The following is a 21,129-nucleotide window of genomic DNA, read 5'->3' on the forward strand; positions in this document are numbered from 1 at the left end:
TAATTCCACAGATATCTATTTCATTAAGTAGCCTATTATGAAGCACTTGGTTGACAATCAAGATTATGCAATTTCAAATAGATCATATACATCTATCAAATTCCTCAAAACAGATTCAATGAAGTTGGTGACATGCGAACATGGTTTACAGGGGTCGTGCCTTGAGGCAGGCTTGAGTACCCTTTTCACTATCAAGGTGGTCATACCATGTATTTCTAATGATCCCTTCCAGCAACATACCTCCAACGGTGGTCAAACTAATGGGCTTGCAATTCTCCAGTTCTGACTTCTGCCCTTTATGAATGTTGGCACCACATGGATCATCTTCCAGTCCACGAAAACAATTCCAGGCACTAGTGAGCTATAAAGAAGCTTGCTGAGCTCAGTTTTTCCTTCTCCGAGCATCCACGTGAATGTTGTCAGAACCAACAGCTAAAACAATTTTGATACCTTCATTCTAACCAGAACTTCCGTATTCAGTTGACACTGTGAACTTTAATGCCAATTGTATGATATTTTACTGGAAAGTCAGTGCTGTCATCTGCAATACAGGCAGATTTCACAGCAGTAATATAAAAGAAAGACTTAAATGTATAAGCACAACTGTCAGACCTTAGGACACTCAAATCACTGAACAATCAATCAAACACTTTTTGTGGTGCAGTATTGGAATGTAGATAATGTAACAGCCAATTTGTGCAGAGAGACCATCATGAACAGCAATTAAATGAATTCTATTCAGATTAAAGAGTTGGCGTAGTGGCTCAGTGGTTAGCACTGCTGCCTCACAGCGCCAGGGTCCCAGGTTCAATTCCAGCCTTGGGCGACTGGCTGTTTGGAGTTTGCATATTCTCTGCGTGGGTTTCCTCCCACAATCCAAACATGTACGGTTCAGGTGAACTGGCCATGCTAAATTGTCCATAGTTGCTAGGTGCATTAGTCAGAGTGGGGTGGGTGACTCATTGGAGGGCCAGTGTGGACTTGTTGGGCCAAAGGGCCTGTTTCCCCGCTGTAGGGAATCTCATCTAAATAAATGACCAGAACATCTATTTTAGATGTTTGTTGAGGGATGCATATTGGTCAGAACAGGAGAACTCCCCAGCTCATCCTCAAAATGTGCCATGGGGTTTTATATCAAAATAGGCTTTTATATCCACTTGAGAGAATGGATGGGCTAATGATTTAATGTTTCATCCAAAAAATCAAATCTCCAACAGTACAACACTCCCTCAGAATTGTACTGAAGTGTCATCCTGAATCATGTGCTCAAGTATTGGAAGTGAGACTAATCATATCATTGGAATTCACCTGAATTTGACCTGCAAAGTTCTTCAGTGGCTTATCTAGCTCCTAACTGACTACTAACATGACTTTAAAAAAATCTTGTTATTGTTACTACAGCTTGCCATTTCTATCTTCCACAATCATCCCTTTGGTTGCTCTGATACCTGCTGTTATTGCCTTTAGGCAGGTACAAATGAGGTGTGTTCAGAAATATCATCTCATGCACACCAATCAGGTGAGCCTGTTGAATACTGTGCTACAGGATGCGGTTGAGGCCAGAACACTGAATGTTTTAAAAAAGGAGTTTGAAATAGTTCTTAGGACTAAAGGGATTAAAGGGTATGAGGAAAACGCAGGAACAGGGTACTAGTTGGGTGATTAGCCTTGACCATATTGAATAGCTGAGCAGGCTCAGAAGGCTGAGTGGCCTCCTTCTGCTCTTATTTTCTGTGTTTCTATGTTAGCATGTACATACACACTGGTTTGCTTGTTCCATTCCCAACTTGTAAGATAGGCAGATAATCTGTTCTGCTTAGAGCTGTCAGGAAGTGTGCAAGATGAGGCTGGAATGATCACAAGTTCATTGCAGGTCTTTAGGCCACCCATCTCAATAGATCTCATTATAACATCTGATCAATTGTTAAATGATTCCAGGGATTATACCTTTGTCACTCTTTCCAGGAGCCCATTTCATGCATCAATCCCTGTTAAGTCTGAAGAAGAACTCTCTCAAATTGGTCCAAATTTTGTTTCTCACTCACTTGGTATTGTGAAGCTTGTTATATTATTGACTTTTCATTGATTTTGTTTTCTTCCAGATTTGCCATTCCTTACGATTCAGTGATCTTCAAGATCAGTGTCAAGTTGTTTCCCTATCAAGGCTCAAAACATGGGTTTCTATAGTATTTCTTTACACATAAGGCTTTTAGCATGACTGGTCAGTTTTGTAGTTCTTGTATGTACTGTGTTAATACTCATTTTTCCTTCATTTGGTCTCAGACTGCTTCAGGTGAGGAATTACTTTTCCTAATGTCATGCAGTCTTAATTTAAGAAAGAAGTCAAAATACCACAATGTGCAGATAGTGTAACCTGGCTTGCATGCTAAACCTAATGATTATTTGATTATCTACTTTTATACCAGACAGCCATGCAGAAAAGGACAATGGTAATATGTTTAATTCTTGTGGGGTGTGGTGACACGAGAAACTGAATAGTGCTACGTGCTTACAAAGAAAGAAAAATGAAAATAACTAACTTAGTTGAGTCCACCGTGCTGCTGTAAATGTAGAGAGATGTTCGCTCAACCCTATACACTAGTCTACCATTTATTATTGACTGCAAAGCCTCGGCTACCACATAGAACACAGAACACAGAAAGGTACAGCACAGTACAGGCCCTTCAGCCCATGATGTTGTGCCGAGGGTTAATCCCAATCTAAGATAAAATAACCTAACCTACGCTACCCTCAATTCATGTGCACGCCCAGCTGTTGCTTAAATGTCCCTAATGACTCTGCTTCCACCACTACCGCTGGCAACGCATTCTGTGCACTCATAACTCTCTGTGTGAAGAACCTACCTCTGACGTCCCCTCTATACCTTCCTTCTAACACCTTAAAACTATGACCTCTCATGGCAGTTAGTCCTGCCCTGGGGAAAAGTCTGGCTAGCGACTCTATCCATGCCTCTCATTACCTTGTACACCTCAATCAGGTCACCTCTTTTCCTCCTTCTCTCCAGAGAGAAAAGACTGAGCTCAAACAACCTCTCCTCGTAAGACAAGCCCTCCAGTTCAGGCAGCATCCTGGTAAACCTCCGCTGCATCCTCTCCAAAGCCTCCACATCCTTCCTATAATAGGGTGACCAGAACTGGATACAATATTCCAAGTGTGGCCTCACCAGGGTTTTGTAAAGCTGCAGCAAAACCTCACAGCTCTTAAACTCGATTCCTCTGTTAATGAAAGCCAAAACACCAAATGCTTTCTTAACAACCATATCCACTTGGGTGGCAACTTTGAGGGATCTATGCACTTGAACACCTAGATCCCACTGTTCCTCCACACTGCCAAGAATCTTGTTTTTCATCCAAAACTCAGCATTCAAGTTCAATTTTCCAAAATGCATCACTTCGAATTTATCCAGGTTGAACTTCATCTGCAACTTCTCAGCCCAGCTCTGCATATTGTCAACGTCGTGCTGCAGCCTGCAATAGCCCTTGATACTATTAACGGCACCTCCAACCTTTGTGTCATCAGCAAACTTACCAACCAACCCCTCAACCTCCTCATCCAAGTCACTTATAAAAACTACAAAGGGCATAGGACCAAGAACAAAGCACTGCGGGATGCCACTCACCACTGATGTCCAGGCAGAATACTTTCCGTCTACAACCACTCTCTGCCTTCTATCAGCCAACCAATTCTGAATCCAGACAGCCAAATCTCTCTGTATCCCAAACCTCCTGACTTCATGAATGAGCTTACTGTGGGGAACCTTGTAAAATGCCATGTTGAAGTCCATGTACACCACATCCACTGCTCGACCTTTGTCAGCATGTCTCGTCACCTCCTCAAAGAACTGAATATAATTTGTGAGGCATGACTGGCCCTTCACAAAGCCATGCTGACTGCCTTTAATCACGCTATGCTTTTCCCAATGGTTATAAATTGTATCCCTCAGAATTCTTTCCAAAAGCTTGCTGACCACAGAAGAAAGACTGACTGGTCTGTAATTGCCAGGGATTTCCCTATTCCTCTTCTTGAGGCATTCGCCTCCCTCCAATCCTCCAGTACGACTCCCGTGGAGAATGAGGAAGCAAAGATCTTCGCCAGCGACTTAGCAACCTCCTTTCCCACTTCCTGGAGCAACCTAGGATAAATCTGGTCTGGGCCTGGGGACTAATCAATCTTAATGTTTGCCAACATTTCAAGCACATCAACTTCCTCAATCTCGATCTGTTCAAGCTTGTTTCCCCACTCCTTAAAGTTTTCATTCACAACAAGGTCCCTTCCCTTAGTTAAAACTGAAGCAAAAGACTCATTTAGGGCTTCCCCTATCTGCTCAGACTCCACGCACAAGTTCCCAATGCAATCCCTGATCAGCCCTACCTTCTCCCTGATCATTCTCTTATTCCTCATGTATGAGTAAAACGCCTTTGGGTTCTCCCTAATCCTTCCTGCCAAGCCTTTTTGTGCCCCCTCCTGGCTCTCCTCAGCCTCTTTTGAGCTCATTCCTAGCAAGCTTGTAATTCTCTAATGCTGTGCTAGACCCTTGCTTCCTCCACCTTATGTAAGCTGCCTTCTTTCTTTTGATGAAAAGCTCCTCTGTTCTCGTCATTCAAGGCTCCTTAATCTTACCCCTTCTTGCCTGTCTCAGAGGAACAAATTTATGCATCACTCATAACAACTGCTCCACATGTCTGTTGTGCACTTTCTGTGGAACAGTTGCTCCCAATCTGTACTTCCCAACTCCTGTCTGATTGCGTCATAATTTCCTTTTCCCCAATTAAATATTTTCCTGTGGTAACTGCGCCTTTGCCTCTCCATGGCTATGGTAAATGTGAGGCAGTTGTGGTCACTGTCACCAAAGTGTTCTCTCACTGTGAGATCTGACACCTGTCCTGGCTTATTACCGAGAACCAAATTCAAAATGGCCTCTCCCCTTGTTGGCCTATCTATATACTGAGTAAGGAAACCCTCCTGAACACACCTGACAAAAACGGCTCCATCCAAACCATCTGCACTAAGGAGGTTCCAGTCGATATTTGGAAAGTTGAAGTTACCCATAACAACAACCTGTTACATCTGCACTTTTCCAAAATCTGCCGGCCTATGAGTTCTTCGATCTCCCTGTTGCTATTAGGGGTCTGTAGAAGACCTCCATGAGGTGACTGCTTCTTTGCTGTTCCTAACCTCCACCCATACTGACTCAGTAAACAAACCTTCCTTGACAATCTTCATTTCTGTAGCTGTGATGCACTCTCTGATTAGCAATGCTACACTCCCTCCTCTTTTTACTCCTTCCCTGTTCTTTTTAAATGTTCTAAATGTTGGAACATCTAGCAAGCATTTCTGCCTCTGTGAAATCCATGTCTCCGTTATGGCCACAACATCATAGTCCCAGGTACTGATCCATGCTCTAAGTTCATCACTCTTATTTCTGACACTCCTTGCATTAAAGCAGACACACTTTGTCAACCCTTTGTTCCATCACATGAAAAACCTTCCAGATAGAATCACTACATCCTGTCACTGCCTCATCTACAACTACCAACGCCCACCCCCCACCCCCACTTTAGATGTGTAGCTCTGGTTCCCACCACCCGCCAAACTAGTTTAAACCCTCCCAAACCACTCAAGTAAATCTCCCACCCAGGACATTTGTGTCCCTCCAGTTCAGGTGCACTCCGTTCTTCATGTACAGGTCCCACCTTCCCCAGAAGGTATCCCAATGGTTTAAGTATCTGAAGGTCAGGGAGCATCCAAGGAGCAGGAGGGTCGACGTTTCGGGCATGAGTCCTTCTTCAGGAATGAGGAGAGTGTGCCAAGCAGGCTAAGATAAAAGGTAGGGAGGAGGGACTTGGGGGAGGGGCATTGGAAATGCGATAGGTGGAAGGAGGTTAAGGTGAGGGTGATAGGCCGGAGTGGGGATGGGGGCGGAGAGGTCAGGAAGAAGATTGCACGTTAGGAAGGTGGTGCTGAGTTTGAGGGTTGGGACTGAAACAAGGTGGGGGGAGGGGAAATGAGGAAACTGGAGAAATCTGAGTTCATCCCTTGTGGTTGGAGGGTTCCTAGGCGGAAGATGAGGCTCTCTTCCTCCAGCCGTCGTATTGCTATGGTCTAGCGATGGAGGAGTCCACCTGCATGTCCTTGGTGGAGTGGGAGGGGGAGTTGAAGTGTTGAGCCACGGGGTGGTTGTGTGGGTTGGTCCGGGTGTCCCAGAGGTGTTCTCTGAAACGTTCCGCAAGTAGGCGGCCTGTCTCCCCAATGTAGAGGAGGTCCGTTTCTACCTCCTGCCCAAAGTCCACAAACCTGACTGCCCCAGCCGACCCATTGTCTCAGCCTGCTCCTGCCCCACCAAATTCATTTCTGCATACCTCGACAAGGTCCTGTCCCCCCAGTCCAAGAACTCCCCACCTACGTTCGGGACACCACCCACGCCCTCCACCTCCTTCATGATTTTCGCTTCCCCGGTCCCCAACGCCTTATCTTCACCATGGACATCCAGTCCCTGTACACGTCCATCCCTCATCATGAAGGACTCAAAGCCCTCCGCTTCTTCCTTTTCCGCCGTACCAACCAGTACCCTTCCACTAACACCCTCCTTCGACTGACTGAACTGGTCCTCACTCTGAACAACTTCTCTTTCCAATCCTCCCACCTTCTCCAAAGCAAAGGAGTAGCCATAGGCACCCGCATGGGCCCCAGCTATGCCTGCCACTTCATAGGATATGTGGAACAGTCCATCTTCCGCAGCTACACTGGCACCATCCTCCACCTTTTCCTCTGCTACATCGATGACTGTATCGGCGCTGCCTCATGCTCCCATGAGGACGTTGATCAGTTCATCCACTTTACCAACACCTTCCACCCCGACCTCAAATTTACCTGGACCGTCTCAGACTCCTTCCTCCCCTTCCTAGACCTCTCCATTTCTATCTCGGGCGACCGAATCAACACGGACATTTATGATAAACCGACCGACTCCCACAGCTACCTAGACTACACCTCCTCCCATCCTGCCCCCTGTAAAAACGCCATCCTATATTCCCAATTCCTTAGTCTCTGCCACATCTGGTCCCAGGAGGACCAGTTCCAATGCTGAACAACCCAGATGGCCTCCTTCTTCAAAGACCGCAATTTCCCCCCAGACGTGATCAACGATGTTCTCCACCGCATCTCCTCCACTTCCCACTCCTCCGCCCTTGAGCCCCGCCCCTCCAATTGCCACCAGGACAGAACCCCACTGGTCCTCACCTACCACCCCACCAACCTCCATATACATCATATCATCCGTCGTTTCCACCACCTCCAAACGGACCCCACCACCAGGGATATATTTCCCTCCCCTCCCCTATCAGCATTCCGAAAAGACCACTCCCTCTGTGACTCCTTTGTCAGGTCCACAACCCCACCAACCCAACCTCCACTCCCGGCACCTTCCACTGCAACCGCAAGAAATGCAAAACTTGCGCCCACACCTCCCCCCTTCCTTCCCTCCAAGGCTCCAAGGGATCCTTCCATATCCGCAACAAATTCACCTGCACCTCCACACACATCATTTACTGCATCCGCTGCACCCGATGTGGCCTCCTCTATATTGGGGAGACAGGCCGCCTACTTGCGGAACGTTTCAGAGAACACCTCTGGGACACCCGGACCAACCAACCCAACCACCCTGTGGTTCAACACTTCAACTCCCCCTCCCACTCCACCAAGGACATGCAGGTCCTTGGACTCCTCCATCACTAAACCATAGCAACACGACGGCTGGAGGAAGAGAGCCTCATCTTCCGCCTAGGAACCCTCCAACCACAAGGGATGAACTCAGATTTCTCCAGTTTCCTCATTTCCCCTCCCCCCACCTTGTTTCAGTCCCAACCCTTGAACTCAGCATCACCTTCCTAAACTGCAATTTTCTTCCTGACCTCTCCGCCCCCACCCTCTCTCCGGCCTATCACCCTCACCTTGACCTCCTTCCACCTATCGCATTCCCAATGCCCGTCCCCTAAGTCCCTCCTCCCTACCTGTTATCTTAGCCTGCTTGGCACACCCTCCTTATCCCTGAAGAAGGGCTTATGCCCGAAATATCGACTCTCTTGCTCCTTGGATGCTGCCTGACCTGCTGCGCTTTTCCAGCAACACATTTTCAGCTCTGATCTCCAGCATCTGCAGTCCTCACTTTCTCCTTTAAGTATCTGAAGCCCTCCCTCCTGCACCAGCCCACGCAGCCACGTGTTAAGCTGCACTCGCTGACTGTTCCTCACTTGTTTCGTGGCACCGGTAGCAAACCTGAGAACACTACTCTACTCGTCCTGCTCTTCAGCTTCCATCTTAGCTCTCTGTAGTCACTTTTCAGATCTTCAATCCCTTTTCTGGCTACGTCATTGGTCCCATTATGTACAACATTTCTGGCTGCTCACCCTCCCTCTTCAGAATCTTGTAAACCCGATCAGCAATATCCTGGATCCTGGCACCTGGGAGGCAACATACCTTCTGGGAGTCCAGTTTCTGACCACTAAATCTCCTGTCAATCCGTCTAACTATTGAGTCCCCTACCACTAGCGCATTTCTATTCTCCCCCTTTCCTTTTGAGCCACAGTGCCAGGCTCAATTCCAGAGACCTGACAATTATGGATTTCTCCTGATATCCCACACACCCCAGAATGTTTGTGTCAAACCTTATCCATATGGCATCGCTTTCATCTCTCTGTCTCATCAAAAGACCATTTGAAACCTATACAGTTTTAGCCATTTTCTTTAATAGCTTGTCTATTCTGATTTGATGTCTACTAATATCCCTTTCGTAGCTCCTTAGGACATTGATCATTTGAAAGGCACTATGCAAATTAAAGTCGTCACTTCTGGCCCAAACCATACTGATGTTGGATGTGCTCAACAGAGGCTAAGAGAAGGGGTAAATCAAACAAGCTTCTCAATGCTCTGCAATCACGAACTTCCTGCTAATTAGCCAATGCAGCTATGGAAGAAGTTTGCAAGTGGGGAGTGCATTGCACTCACCCTAGAGGATCAGCAAAGGGATGAACTTGAAGGCAAAGATGAAGAAGGACTTCTACCAACAAACAGAAATATAAATGCGCTCTCTCTATGCACACATAAATATAAACACATTAAAATAACATCAGAATGAACATGGAATTACAGCCCTTCCTTTCCATTATTATAACAAAGTACATTAATCTATCACACCAAACCTTTCTTTGGTGAATATATAAGGAATCAAATTCTGCTATACATGACTGCACAGTCCTGTATTTACAGTACAATAAGGTAGCATGATTACATTTTCACTCCAACCTTGTTTCAGATGTGTGTTATGAAATAAACTAATAGCTTGGAGGCAAAAATATGACTTGTTTTCTATTGCTGCCAAATGATGTAATTTCGTGCTGGTAAAACAACCTAAAGCCTTTTAGAGTCTGTGAACACTAACATATGCTAATAAGCTATAAATGACTAGTTCAGACGGGAAATTCAATTTTTCTTATTGCATTTTCAAGTACGTAAGTAGCTAAAACTGTGCAGTAATATGTAGATGTGTAGGTTTGATGTTTAATACAATTGGGCAAAATCAGTCACTTTAATATAGATTCTGCTCATCCGAGTTTTCAGAAATATCTCCGAACAGCTTTTTTTCACTTGTCGAAATGAGCAATTAATGTTATTGTTGGTCTTCATACTGCACAGATATAAATATAATGGTGCTGCAGCTAAAATTAATGCAAATCGTTTCAAGCCTGCACAGACGGAATGACTTCAACTCTTCTGTAAAGTAGAATGGTGGGCTTGGTTTACCTTTTCTTCTTAATTTTCTCTCCTCTCCAAAAGTTATGGATTAATTCTGGGATTTATTAGCGACACTTCACTCTTACACCAAGCTATCATTTCATCATGACAGTGATGGAATCTTGAATCAGAACATCACATTTGAGCTTGATTTTGCCCTCATCCAAAGTCTTGGCTCAACTGTCACCCAAGCTTAAGATCAGTAAAAGCCAGCGCCTAAGAACACAGAACTTAGAAATTGGAGTATTTGTTGAATAGTGATGATTGTGATTGACTCTAAAGAAAGTGTCTCATCTGAAGAAAGATAAGATACCAGAAGGAATTGAATGGATTTAATCTTGCAGTCCCGTATACCTATCACTTTTAAGAAATGTAAGGAGATTTATTTTAAAAATTCTTCCTTGGAATTGGGGCAACACTGGTAAGGTCAGAATTTATTAACAACCTGTAGTTGCCCACAGAAAGCAAAATGGCCAGCCTTTGACTTGCTCCAACAACTATAGCATTGTTGTGACTGATCCAGTTAAGATTTTGGTCAATGATAGCCCCAGGGGTGTTGCTACTTAAAGACTTTGAGTATTTTAGAGAAATGTTTAGACATGCTCTTATTAGAGATGGTCATTGCCTGACACTTGTGTGGCATGAATGTTCCAAGTGTGGATGTTATTTAAGACTTGCTGCATGTGGGCAAACTATATTTCATTATCTGAGGATTTACAAATGTTTACAATCATCAGGTTACAACCTTGTTTCTGACTTAGTGATGAATGACAAGGTCATTGATGACACACTTGAAATTAATTGGATCCAGGGAACTGCCCTGAAATTTTCCTGCAGCAATGTCATAGAGCTGGGATGATTGGTCAGCAACAACTTTTGACTCAGGTATGCGTCCAGCAACTGAAGTCTAGTCCTCTTCATCCATAGTGACTATAAATTGTTAACAGACCCTTGGTGCCACTCTCAGTGAAAGACTTGGTTTCAAGGACAATCACACACATCCCATTGCTGGAATTTGACCAAGACTCTAATCATATCATAGAGGCAAGTGGTCAATTGGAATCTAAACTGATAATCAGTGAACAATTTATTGGTCAGTGAAATGTTATTGAAAATTGTTTACTTCTAAAGAAAACATTTTCAAGTCAAATTTTGCACATTTGTTGTAAGATGCATGTATTTTGAGGAACAAGAAGAATCATAAGGTCAATGTTTGTTGGAGAGAAACCTAATCCAACCACCTTCTCACCATGACAAATCACTGACACCTTGCCCCAACCCATGTTCAAAGGGAATATGAGTCAAAGGATCAACATTATAGTATTATGGCTCCGTCTCCAGCCAATGTTTCCTTTACAAATATTTCACAATCATCCACCATCTAGGTAGCCACACTGAACACAGAATTTGAACTGAAGCAAGGTCTCGTACAAGGTCAAAATAGCATGCTTTGTCTTTTGTCTTTTACATACACCATGGTATTCTTTTTGCTCTAGCTATTGCTGAACAGCATTGGTCAAGAAACGCTGCAGATCGATGCAACAGAAAACTTAAATCTCTTTATTTCTCCCTCCATCAGCCTTAATGTATGACTGTAAATGATGGATACATGTTTAGTATTCACTCACATCTTATTGTGTAATAATCCGTAAGGCGGGCCAATGACTTTTAACTTAATGCTACTCTTGGGGAAAAAAAAGAAAAAATTGCAGTTTTTCTAATATATTCATATAAAATCTAATCAGTAAGAACATGATAGATGATGAACTTACTTGTGTTCCAGGGGAGATATGTTCAGGTGCATTCCATAGCTGGATACCATGGTGCTTTTTGTTCAAAGATGGGTAGACAACAGGCTTCTTTATTATTTTGTTGACACCCATTGAAACAGGACTAGATGAAAATAAATTACAAAAACACTGATTCATTAATGATTGTTTGTGGCAAGAAATAGTTTATACCATAAAGTATTTCCTTCTAGCATCATGAATAATGAGGGTGAACAATCAAGTGTTGGGATCTGCAGACTCCATTTAACACCTCTGAAGGTGCACATTTATGTTTAAGTTCTATTTTTTCACCTTATAATTTTGAATTTTTGGAATTTCTCCATCTTTAAATATCTTTTTTTCAGTTATTTTTCTTCCTCTCTCCTTCAGTCATTGACATTGGATTTATTGCCAGATACTAATCTTCACACAAGTCACCCACTTTATTAAAAAACAATTACATGCCTATCTCTACAACAAAAGCAAAATACAGTCCATGCAGGAAACCTGAACTAAAAACATGTTACATTTTTATATCTCTTCAATTCCGATGAATGGTCATTGGCCTGAAATGCCCACATTGTTTTTCTCCACAGTTGCATCTGACCTGTTGACTATTTCCAGAGTATTACCTATTCATGTTTTTAATCCACAATAATGAATAACACTGCCACTATTTAGGCATTTAAAGACAATGAATTGGGTTGGGATTAACAAAATGAGTCACAGTACTTACGCAGGTAAAGTGTGTGCAGCTGACATATCTTTGTATTCCAAAGCAGGAAGGGTCAACACTTGGTTATTGATTACATTAAGGTATTCTGCTGCATGACTCTGCAACATAACAAACTTTGTTCAGCAAGTGGCAACTCAGGATTTATTTTCAAATCAAGTCTGTTTTGGTTTGCATAGGTCACTGATAATAGCTTTATATTATGCACTGTGTAAGATGCTGGCATCAATGAAAATACTATGCACACATTCTCCTTTCTTTTAGTTGCAACACTAGATTCTGAGTTTTGTTTGATTCATAAAAGGCTGAGGTCTCCAAAATAGAAGCACTGTTCTTTTCCAGTCAGCTTCAAATAATAGCCAAAAGATTAGACAGGAAAGGAATGATTATGGGATTGAGCCTTTATTTTCTCTCTGCATGTTGCATCTTCAGTGGCCTAAATTTTGTTAATCACAGATCTCCACACATCTGCATTGTTAGCAGGCTTTCCATGACTCCATGATATGAACAAGACGACAAGGCTGGCTCCAAAAAATATACTTCAACCAGGATAGGGGCTTAACATGCACCACTGGTACCATTAAGCACCACACTATAACCATCCAAGATGAATGGCTCTATGTTGTCTGTTTTATTGGAAATCATCACCTTAATTTAAAATTATACACTTTTCAGATTCAGTTTATATAATCCACATCTTTTGCCTATGCACAGTTCACAGTTTTTATGCTTACAATTAGAATGGAAATTATTTACATAAAATTACTTTTCTATAAATACACCTTCTCTCCACCAGAAACACTACAGAGTCATAGAATCCCTACAGTGCAGATGCAGGTCATTTGGCCCATCGAGTCAACATTGACCCTCCAGAGAGCATCCCACTTCACCTTGACTCACTTTACCCCTGCAATCCTGCATTTCCTCTGGCTAATCCACCTAGCTGCACATCCCTGAAGACTAAGGACAATTTAGCATGGCCAACCCATCTAACCTGCTCATCTGTAGACAATGGGAGGAAACCCATGCAGACTTGGGGAGAACACACAAACTCCACACAGACAGTCGCCCAAGAGTGGAATTGAACCCAGGTCCCTGGCACTGTGAGGCAGCAGTGCTAACCACTTTGCAGCAAAGCAAAGTGTTATCACCAGGTGAGCTTCTTTTATTTCTACAGTTATGTGGACATGAAAATTAAAAAGGATGCAATGAATGGTTTGGAAATGTGAACTCAATCACACTATCTTGGTGCACTATAATCCTATCTCTAATCTCTTTTCATTTTAGATTACAGAGTCTTGACTCTCCATGTGAAATGTCATTGAGAAGGCCTGTTATTTTAAGATTTAGCTAACTGAATTGCCTAACACAAAGCGGAATGGGCAAAAACCCTAGCCATCACTCAAATAGAACAATACAAGTGAAGGTGAGATTGAGATATAACGATTAAATATGTCAAACAGAATTTTAAGATAAAAAGACTTGGAATGAGTTTCCCCAATACCTGATGAACTTAAAAAATGGGTCAGTGGGTGGGTAAGGGAGGTCAAAAAGTGTGGTGCTGGAAAAACACGGCCAGTCAGGCAGCATCCGAGAAGCAGGAGAGTTGACATTTCGAGCATAAGCTCTTCATCAGGAATGTCCTTTATAAAATACTATATTTTCTAGAGAAGCAGCTATAACAGAGTTTTGTTGACATTTGTGCTCTATGTGGGTTTCCTCCCACACTTCTAGCTTCATCTAACTCATCAGATAATTTTTCTATTCCTTTCTCCCTCCCGTACTTAGCTAGCTTATCCTTAAACATATTTATGATCTTCACCTCAACTACTCACATTGTTAGTTTTACATTCTAACCACTCTCTGGATAAGGAAATTTCTCTTGAACTCTTAGTGGTCATCTTATATTTATGGTCTTTGGTCTGGTCATATTTGCGGGTAAAAACAACTTCATTTGTAGCAATCTTACCAGATGCTTAAATAACCTTGAAGACCTTAATCAGATAACCTCTCAGTTTGCTCTCTGCTGGAGAAAAACTGCCAACCTATTTAATATTTCTTAGCGTAGCCTCTCAGTTTTGGTATTATTCCTCTAAACGTTGTGTTATCTTGTTTCCATGCATCTATATCTTTTTCATAAAATGGAGAGCAGATTGAACTTGAAATGTAGTTGTTATCAAGTTCAAAACACAGTTAACATAACTACAATTAAGATGTTTAATGTAGAAATAAAACTGCAGAACACTTACATCAGTATTCAATGCAGTTTTGTTTCTATTTTGAAATACAAGCTTTTATAATACTTAATCATTACTTGTGCTTCATAATATTTCTTATCTCTTACTTAGCACTGTAAACAAACCACCCTGATCTTGAACTATATAATTGTGCCATATTATAATTGGCAACCATGCCAACAGATTAATTATAACAATGCACATTACTGTAGAACACTGTGTAAGCCAACTCACAATAATTGCATCAACATGTTAAGAAAATGGTGTTTCATTATGCTAAAACTTGTTATATTACGTGCTACTCTAGTTGATTCAATAATTAACAATGTTGATTCAAATATGGGAAAATCAGGCTCCTGCTGCAGTACAATTTCTGGAACTGTGGATTGAATTGATTTATTAGAGATCATTTAAGTTTGTAAAACAAAGCTTAGAAAATATTTATGAATGCCTCCCCAGAGTCTCCCATATCTATCCCGTGAAGATTTGCCTCATGTTCCATCTATTAGATTTACTATATATTTCTCTTCTTTCAGAAAGATGCCAAGTTATTTTATGGGCTCAGTACCTCATGCAAGTGGCCATTGTCATATGTGTCTTAATATTGAGTGCTGCCACGATACTGCAACAACTGGGTCGTCTGCTTGATCTTCAGCTCACTTGGCATTAACACACCACCAACTTACATTAAAATATAACACATTTAGTGTAGTAAAATGTCCTATGGTGTTTCACAAGTGTTATCAAATTAAATTTGGTATAAAATGATATGAGAGCAAACAAAGTCAACAAGTAGGTTTTAAGAAGCATCTTAATGGAGAAGATACATGTGCAATGGTGGAAAGGCTTAGGGAATGAATTTGAGTGCTTAGGAGTTAAAGATGATGAGTGCACAAGAGACTACATTTGAAGGACTTCAGAAGATCACAGAGGTTATAGAACTGGAGGATGTTAGAAAGATAAAAAAGGTCATGGATGGACTTGAGAACAAGGATGAAAATACTTGTTTTGGATGAGTTGCACTTTTCAAATCAATTACCGGGTAATGATCAGGAGCAAGGCCCTTGAGTGATAGCTTATTTTTTTCTCCTTGTTATCCTCAGGTTAGGGTTAGGGCTAGGAGCTGTGGGAGCAAAGAGGCCAGATTCTACGCTATGAATATAAATTAGCTGTTGTTTGACTGGTTTAAGAATTAACTTATGTAACTACAATATAGAATGAAACATGCACATGCTATCACAGTTCTCAATCAAATAAAAGCAATTTTAATTGCAGTTAGAAGTAGCTCTGAAATAATGTCAATTTGAAGACTTAGGAAGGCTGCTGTGATGCTCTCACTGTAGAAAAACAGTGTGTCACGATTTAAAAAAAGAATAAGAACCATAATTTGCAAAAAGGAATGCAAATGATAGATAGTGTGATCTCGGTAATCTGTTATTATGCATGTTTCAGAAATATATTTAAACCATACTTTACTAGATAAATCACAAATGAGTCATGATCATGCATTCATCTTGCACTGTGGAAGAAAATAATGTGTGATTAATGTAGAATTCATTGGTTCACTATTTATAAAATAACTCTCTTTTTCACCTATAATTTGCCATTTGCCTCCCCTGACAGTGCTACCCCAGACTAGGATGTGCTTTCATGGCACTTTGCCCAAGCAAATGGCCATTCTTCACATGTGAGCTCAGACAGCAAGTGTTTGAGAGCTCATCAGCAATTGGTGTTAGGATGGTGATATGGTGGGGGAGGGGGCCACAGCTCAGTCCTATTTTCAGCTGCAGCAGATGTCACTGGATTTCAGAAGTTGCAGTATTTTAACTCCTAACACAAGAATGCTGCAGCTTACTGTATCACTTGTACCATCTCCTGCAATCAAAATTGTAGTCTTCTGACAGAAAGAGCACTTTTGTGATCTTTTCAAACACATTTACAATTTCACTGTCCATGGCATGCAGACCAAATCTTTCCCCTGGTTTGAAGCTGATGTGTAAAAGTGTGCAGCGAACTGTAAAATAATCATATGGTTTTTTTTGCAAATTCATAAATATGGTAGTACTTTTCAAATTAGTTTTATTTCTGCAATAGAAACAGATTTTTAAAAATGGAATCAAATTTAGGCCAAGAATATTACTTTTGGTGGCACTGGCCACGGGGGACAAAGTAACAATTTCAGCTTCATAGCACCACTGTTTAGCTCTGTAATTGTGTAAGGAGCACATAGAAAATACCCCTTTGTTCCTGTACAAACCAAAATTTTTACTAACCTGTGAACACATTGTACCTAATCTGTTTTTCTCAATCACGTTGTTTCGTGCATTAATTATACATTTTAATTCCTTGTCAAACCAGCAGGGGGAGGTGGTTTGCCCTTCAGCTTGTCACTTTTTTTGACTTCTGAAAACATTGTGTATGCAGACAAAGCTTGGCTTCTCCCAGCTCTGGTTTGGATGCAATGCACCTTTGAAAACCTCAAATATATAAAAAATGTATCATATCTCACTTGGAAGCAGAATTCATGCCTCTAATTTTAAAACAATTCAAATCTACAGTCATAAAGATTGCCTCGTTATTTATTCTTTCCCAGAGATGTTCCTGGCCACTAATTGTCTGGAAGAAATACAAAACTTATGAAATCATAGAACAGAAAGGTCTGGGTTCAAGTTCCACCTACCTCGGTTGTGTGTCATAACATGTCCATTAAAATTCATTAAAATTAGTTCCAAAATCAGAGACTGGTACAACACAAAACATTGCCATTCAATGCATTAATTTCACTGGTTCTTTTAAACAACAATCCTGTTAGTTTCTTGGCTATTTCAACATAGTTTTGCCTTTTTTTATCTTTCACATATGTACCCAATATTCTTTTTGAGAGCTAATATGGAATCTATTCCATCATCCTATGAGGCAGTATATTCCAAATATTAACTACTTATTACATAAAAGGTTAATTCTGTTGCTTCTGGTTTATTTGCCATTGTTTTGAATCTGTGCCCTCTTGTTGACAACCTTCCCGCCACTGTAACAGTTTATTAATTCTATTTAAACTCTTTATGACTTTCCACATCTCTACTAAACATCCTCTTACATTTAAGGGAATAGAGTTATACAGTACAGAAACAGACCCTTGGGTCCAAATCATCCTTGATGACTAGCTATCCTAAGCTGATCTAGTCCAATTTGCCAGCATTTGGCCCATATCCCTCTAAACTCTTCCCCACTCCTGTACCAATCCAGATGCCTTTTAAATTTTATATTTGTACCTGCTTCCGCCATCTGCTCTTGCAGCTTGTTCCATACTTGCACCACACTCTGGTTGAAAAGGTTGCCCCTCAGGTTCCTTTTAAATTTTTCCCCTCTCACCTTAACCTATGCCCTCTAGTTTTGGACAACCCCACCCTGGGAAAAAGAGCTAGCTATTCATTCAATATATGCCCCTCATGATTTTATAAATCTCTATAAGGTCAGCCCTCAGCCTCTGACTCTCCAATGAAAAAAGCCCCAGACTATTTAGCCTCTCACTATAGCTCATATCTTCCAATCCCAGCAACAGCCTTGTAAATGTCTTCTGAATCTTTTCACGTTTAACAACATCCTTCCTACAGCAGAGAGACCAGAAGTGAAGGCAGTTTTATAAAAGTGGCCTCACCAATGTCCTGTACAGCCGCATGATGACATCCCAACTCCCATACTCAAGACATTGACCAATGAAGGCAAAAGTACCAAATGCCTCTTCAAACCCTGTCTCCTTGTGACTCCACTTTCGAGGAACTATGCACCTGCACATCTAGGTCTCTTTGTTCAGCAACGTTCCCCAGGGCCCTACCATTTATTGTATAAGTCCTATTATTAGTTAATTATTAAATCTTACTTCTTAATTTGCTAAAGCACCCAGCATCTTTAATTCCACTGACCTTTAGGCCCATTTCAGTCCTACGAATGGCTGTTTCAAGTGTTTGAATGTCCACTGTTGCAGTTTCACCATGTATTGTAATGTGTGAGATTTTCTCTTTCAGCTCTTGAAGATCCTCTTGAACCTAAAACACAAACAGTATGGTGTTCAAATGTTGCATTGTGATAATGGATTCTATCAAGAAACACAGGTCTTTAGATGTAGCTGTGAAATAATATCAAACTATACCCATATTCCATTGATATCATGAGTTATCCCATCAAGCGCTTTGGTAATTTTAACATAGTTAGTGAGTGGTGTGCTACACCAAGAGGCTTTAGTAGTTCTAAATCTGCACTTTTGATGCTGGTCAGCTCAGCGCCAAATGCATAGTCTAATGTGGCCAATTTACTGCCAATCTCCCAAATAGCAGGAGATTTCCTCTGAGCACTCTGTAATGTGAAATTAAAAGTGTGTTTATAAAAATCCACTAATGATCTTACTGCAAATAATGCACAGAGGAAATCATTCCAACAAGACTACCTGGAGTGTTATTTCAAATAGCCATTCAACATTCACATTTAAAATATATAAAGAAAAAGACAGTAATTCCTTGCTGTTTTCTTTGGCTTTGACAACATGTTCTAAGACAAGGATGTTGGGATTTAAAAGCAGTTGCCGATCCAAACAGTCATAATTTAACAACTAGCCTTGAATTAACCTCAAACTGTGTCAGCTTACAGAAATTTAGTATTGTGACTCTCAAGAACAGTTGGCCTAAACTCGTCCCCATATCAATTGTAGACAGCTTTCTTAAGAGTATCCCTTTTATACATATCAAGGCAAGCTATTGCGACCTAAATTTCCCCCTCAACAGCAATATGATAAGGACCAGAAAATATGTGGGGATTAGTTTTGGGATTTTCATAAAATGATAAACATTGGCCAGGAAATATTTACAGAGAAAGGCCATTTGACTCATCATACTTTACCATTCTATAAAAAATACGAATTAGTCCTATTTGTCTCCATTTCCCTGTAACTCTAAGTTTTTTGCTGGAAAGACCATAAGAAACAGGAACAGTAGTAGGCCATTCAGCCCCTTGAGCCTGTTCTGCCATTCAATAGGATCGTGGTTGATCAGACACTCCTCATATTCACGTTCCTGCCCTTCATTCCCCGACTGATCAAAAATCTAATGCAGCCTGAATTATACATAAGGACTCTGCCTCACAGCTCTCTGTGACAAGGAGTTCCAAAAACTCACAACTCACTGAGGGAAAAAAAAATTCCTCCCATGAGGGGATACATCTTCTTAGCATTTACCTTTTCAAGTCCCTTAAGAATCCTATACATTTCAATGGGATCACTACTCACTGAGGTTTAGAATGAGAGGATTCTCAGCCTTTTTAGCCTTTGCTCATTAGACAATCCCTCCACACCAGATCATTCCAATGAACTTTCTCTGAACTGCCACCAATAATTTATGTTCTTAAATGAGGGAACCAAACTGCTCACAATACTCTATGTGTTGTCCCACTAGCACCTTGTAAAGATGCAGTGAGACTCTTACACACCAACTCTCTTTAAATAAGGGCCAGAATTCCATAAGCCTTCCTAATTCCTGCTGCATTGTGTGCTTGTTTTCGGTGTTTAATGCACAAGTATTCCCAGTCCATTGGCGTTGCAGCTTTCTGTATATTTTTCTCAATTTAAATAATATTATGCTCTTTTGTTCTCCCTTCTAAAATGAACAACTTCACATGTACCCACATTATACTCCATTTGCTAAATTTTTGCCTACTTAGTTTCCCTATCAACACCTCTCTAAACTGTTGTATACCTCTTGCTTATTGGTTTTCCACCTATTTGTGTTGTCTGCAAATTTGGCTGCAGTCTACTCACTTGCTTACTCTAAGTCATTAACGTATGTAATTGCGGTTCCAGAACTGACCTCTGTAGAATGCACTGATTACAGGTCACCAATCTGAAAAAGAATGCCTTGTCCCCACTCACTGTTTCTTGTCCATTAGCCAAATCTCTGTCCATGCTGAATACCACCTCCAACACCTTTTGTGATGTACTCTGTCAAACACCTTCTGGAAATCTAAATGTATTATTTAAACAGCTTCTATCAGAGTGATTGCAGAAGTAGCTGCTGTGACATGTGACATTTACCAAATAGTAATCCAAACATATAATGCTTTATGTTCTTTAACATCTTCAGGTTACATCCCACCAACCTACTCCATTTCCCTGAAACATGAACTACAGTAATTTTATCGTATAAAAATAAGGAAAAGCTTTAAAATAGGGGCTGAATTATAGAAACTGGGAGCAGGAGTAGGCCATTTGGCACTTTGGACATCCTTCAATAAGACAATGGCCGACTCTCCATATCACTATTTCCTGTCCATACACCTTGCTACCTTTAATATCTAAACAAAATTCTTTCCACCTTGAATATGCACAATGACAGGGCCTCCACGGCCTTCTGAGGTTGACCACATTCTGAGTTAAGAAATGTTGCCTCATCTCAGTCCTACCCCATATCCTGAGACCGTGACCCCTGGTTCTGGGTGTCCCAACCAAGGAAAATATTGATACTGCATCTAGTCTGTCCAGCACTGTTAGAATTATGTTTCAATAAGATACCCTCTCATGCTTCTAAACTCCAGT

At 41.3% G+C, this 21,129-nt stretch overlaps 1 protein-coding gene across 1 annotated transcript in view; it reads right to left on the reverse strand.

The window, feature by feature from the left end:
• The window catches only part of iqch (IQ motif containing H), a 178,285-nt gene that overhangs the window by 154,784 nt on the left and 2,372 nt on the right, over positions 1 to 21,129 (reverse strand). Inside the window, exons 3-5 of the mRNA XM_072565275.1 lie at positions 18,473 to 18,595; positions 12,316 to 12,413; positions 11,583 to 11,703 (exon numbers count right to left, since the gene is read on the reverse strand). Of these exons, the coding sequence (XP_072421376.1) occupies positions 11,583 to 11,703; positions 12,316 to 12,413; positions 18,473 to 18,595 (342 nt within the window). The remainder of the gene's footprint in view (positions 1 to 11,582; positions 11,704 to 12,315; positions 12,414 to 18,472; positions 18,596 to 21,129) is intronic.

This window comes from Chiloscyllium punctatum, chromosome 48 (assembly GCF_047496795.1).
Source record: "Chiloscyllium punctatum isolate Juve2018m chromosome 48, sChiPun1.3, whole genome shotgun sequence".
NCBI classification, from domain to species: domain Eukaryota; kingdom Metazoa; phylum Chordata; class Chondrichthyes; order Orectolobiformes; family Hemiscylliidae; genus Chiloscyllium; species Chiloscyllium punctatum.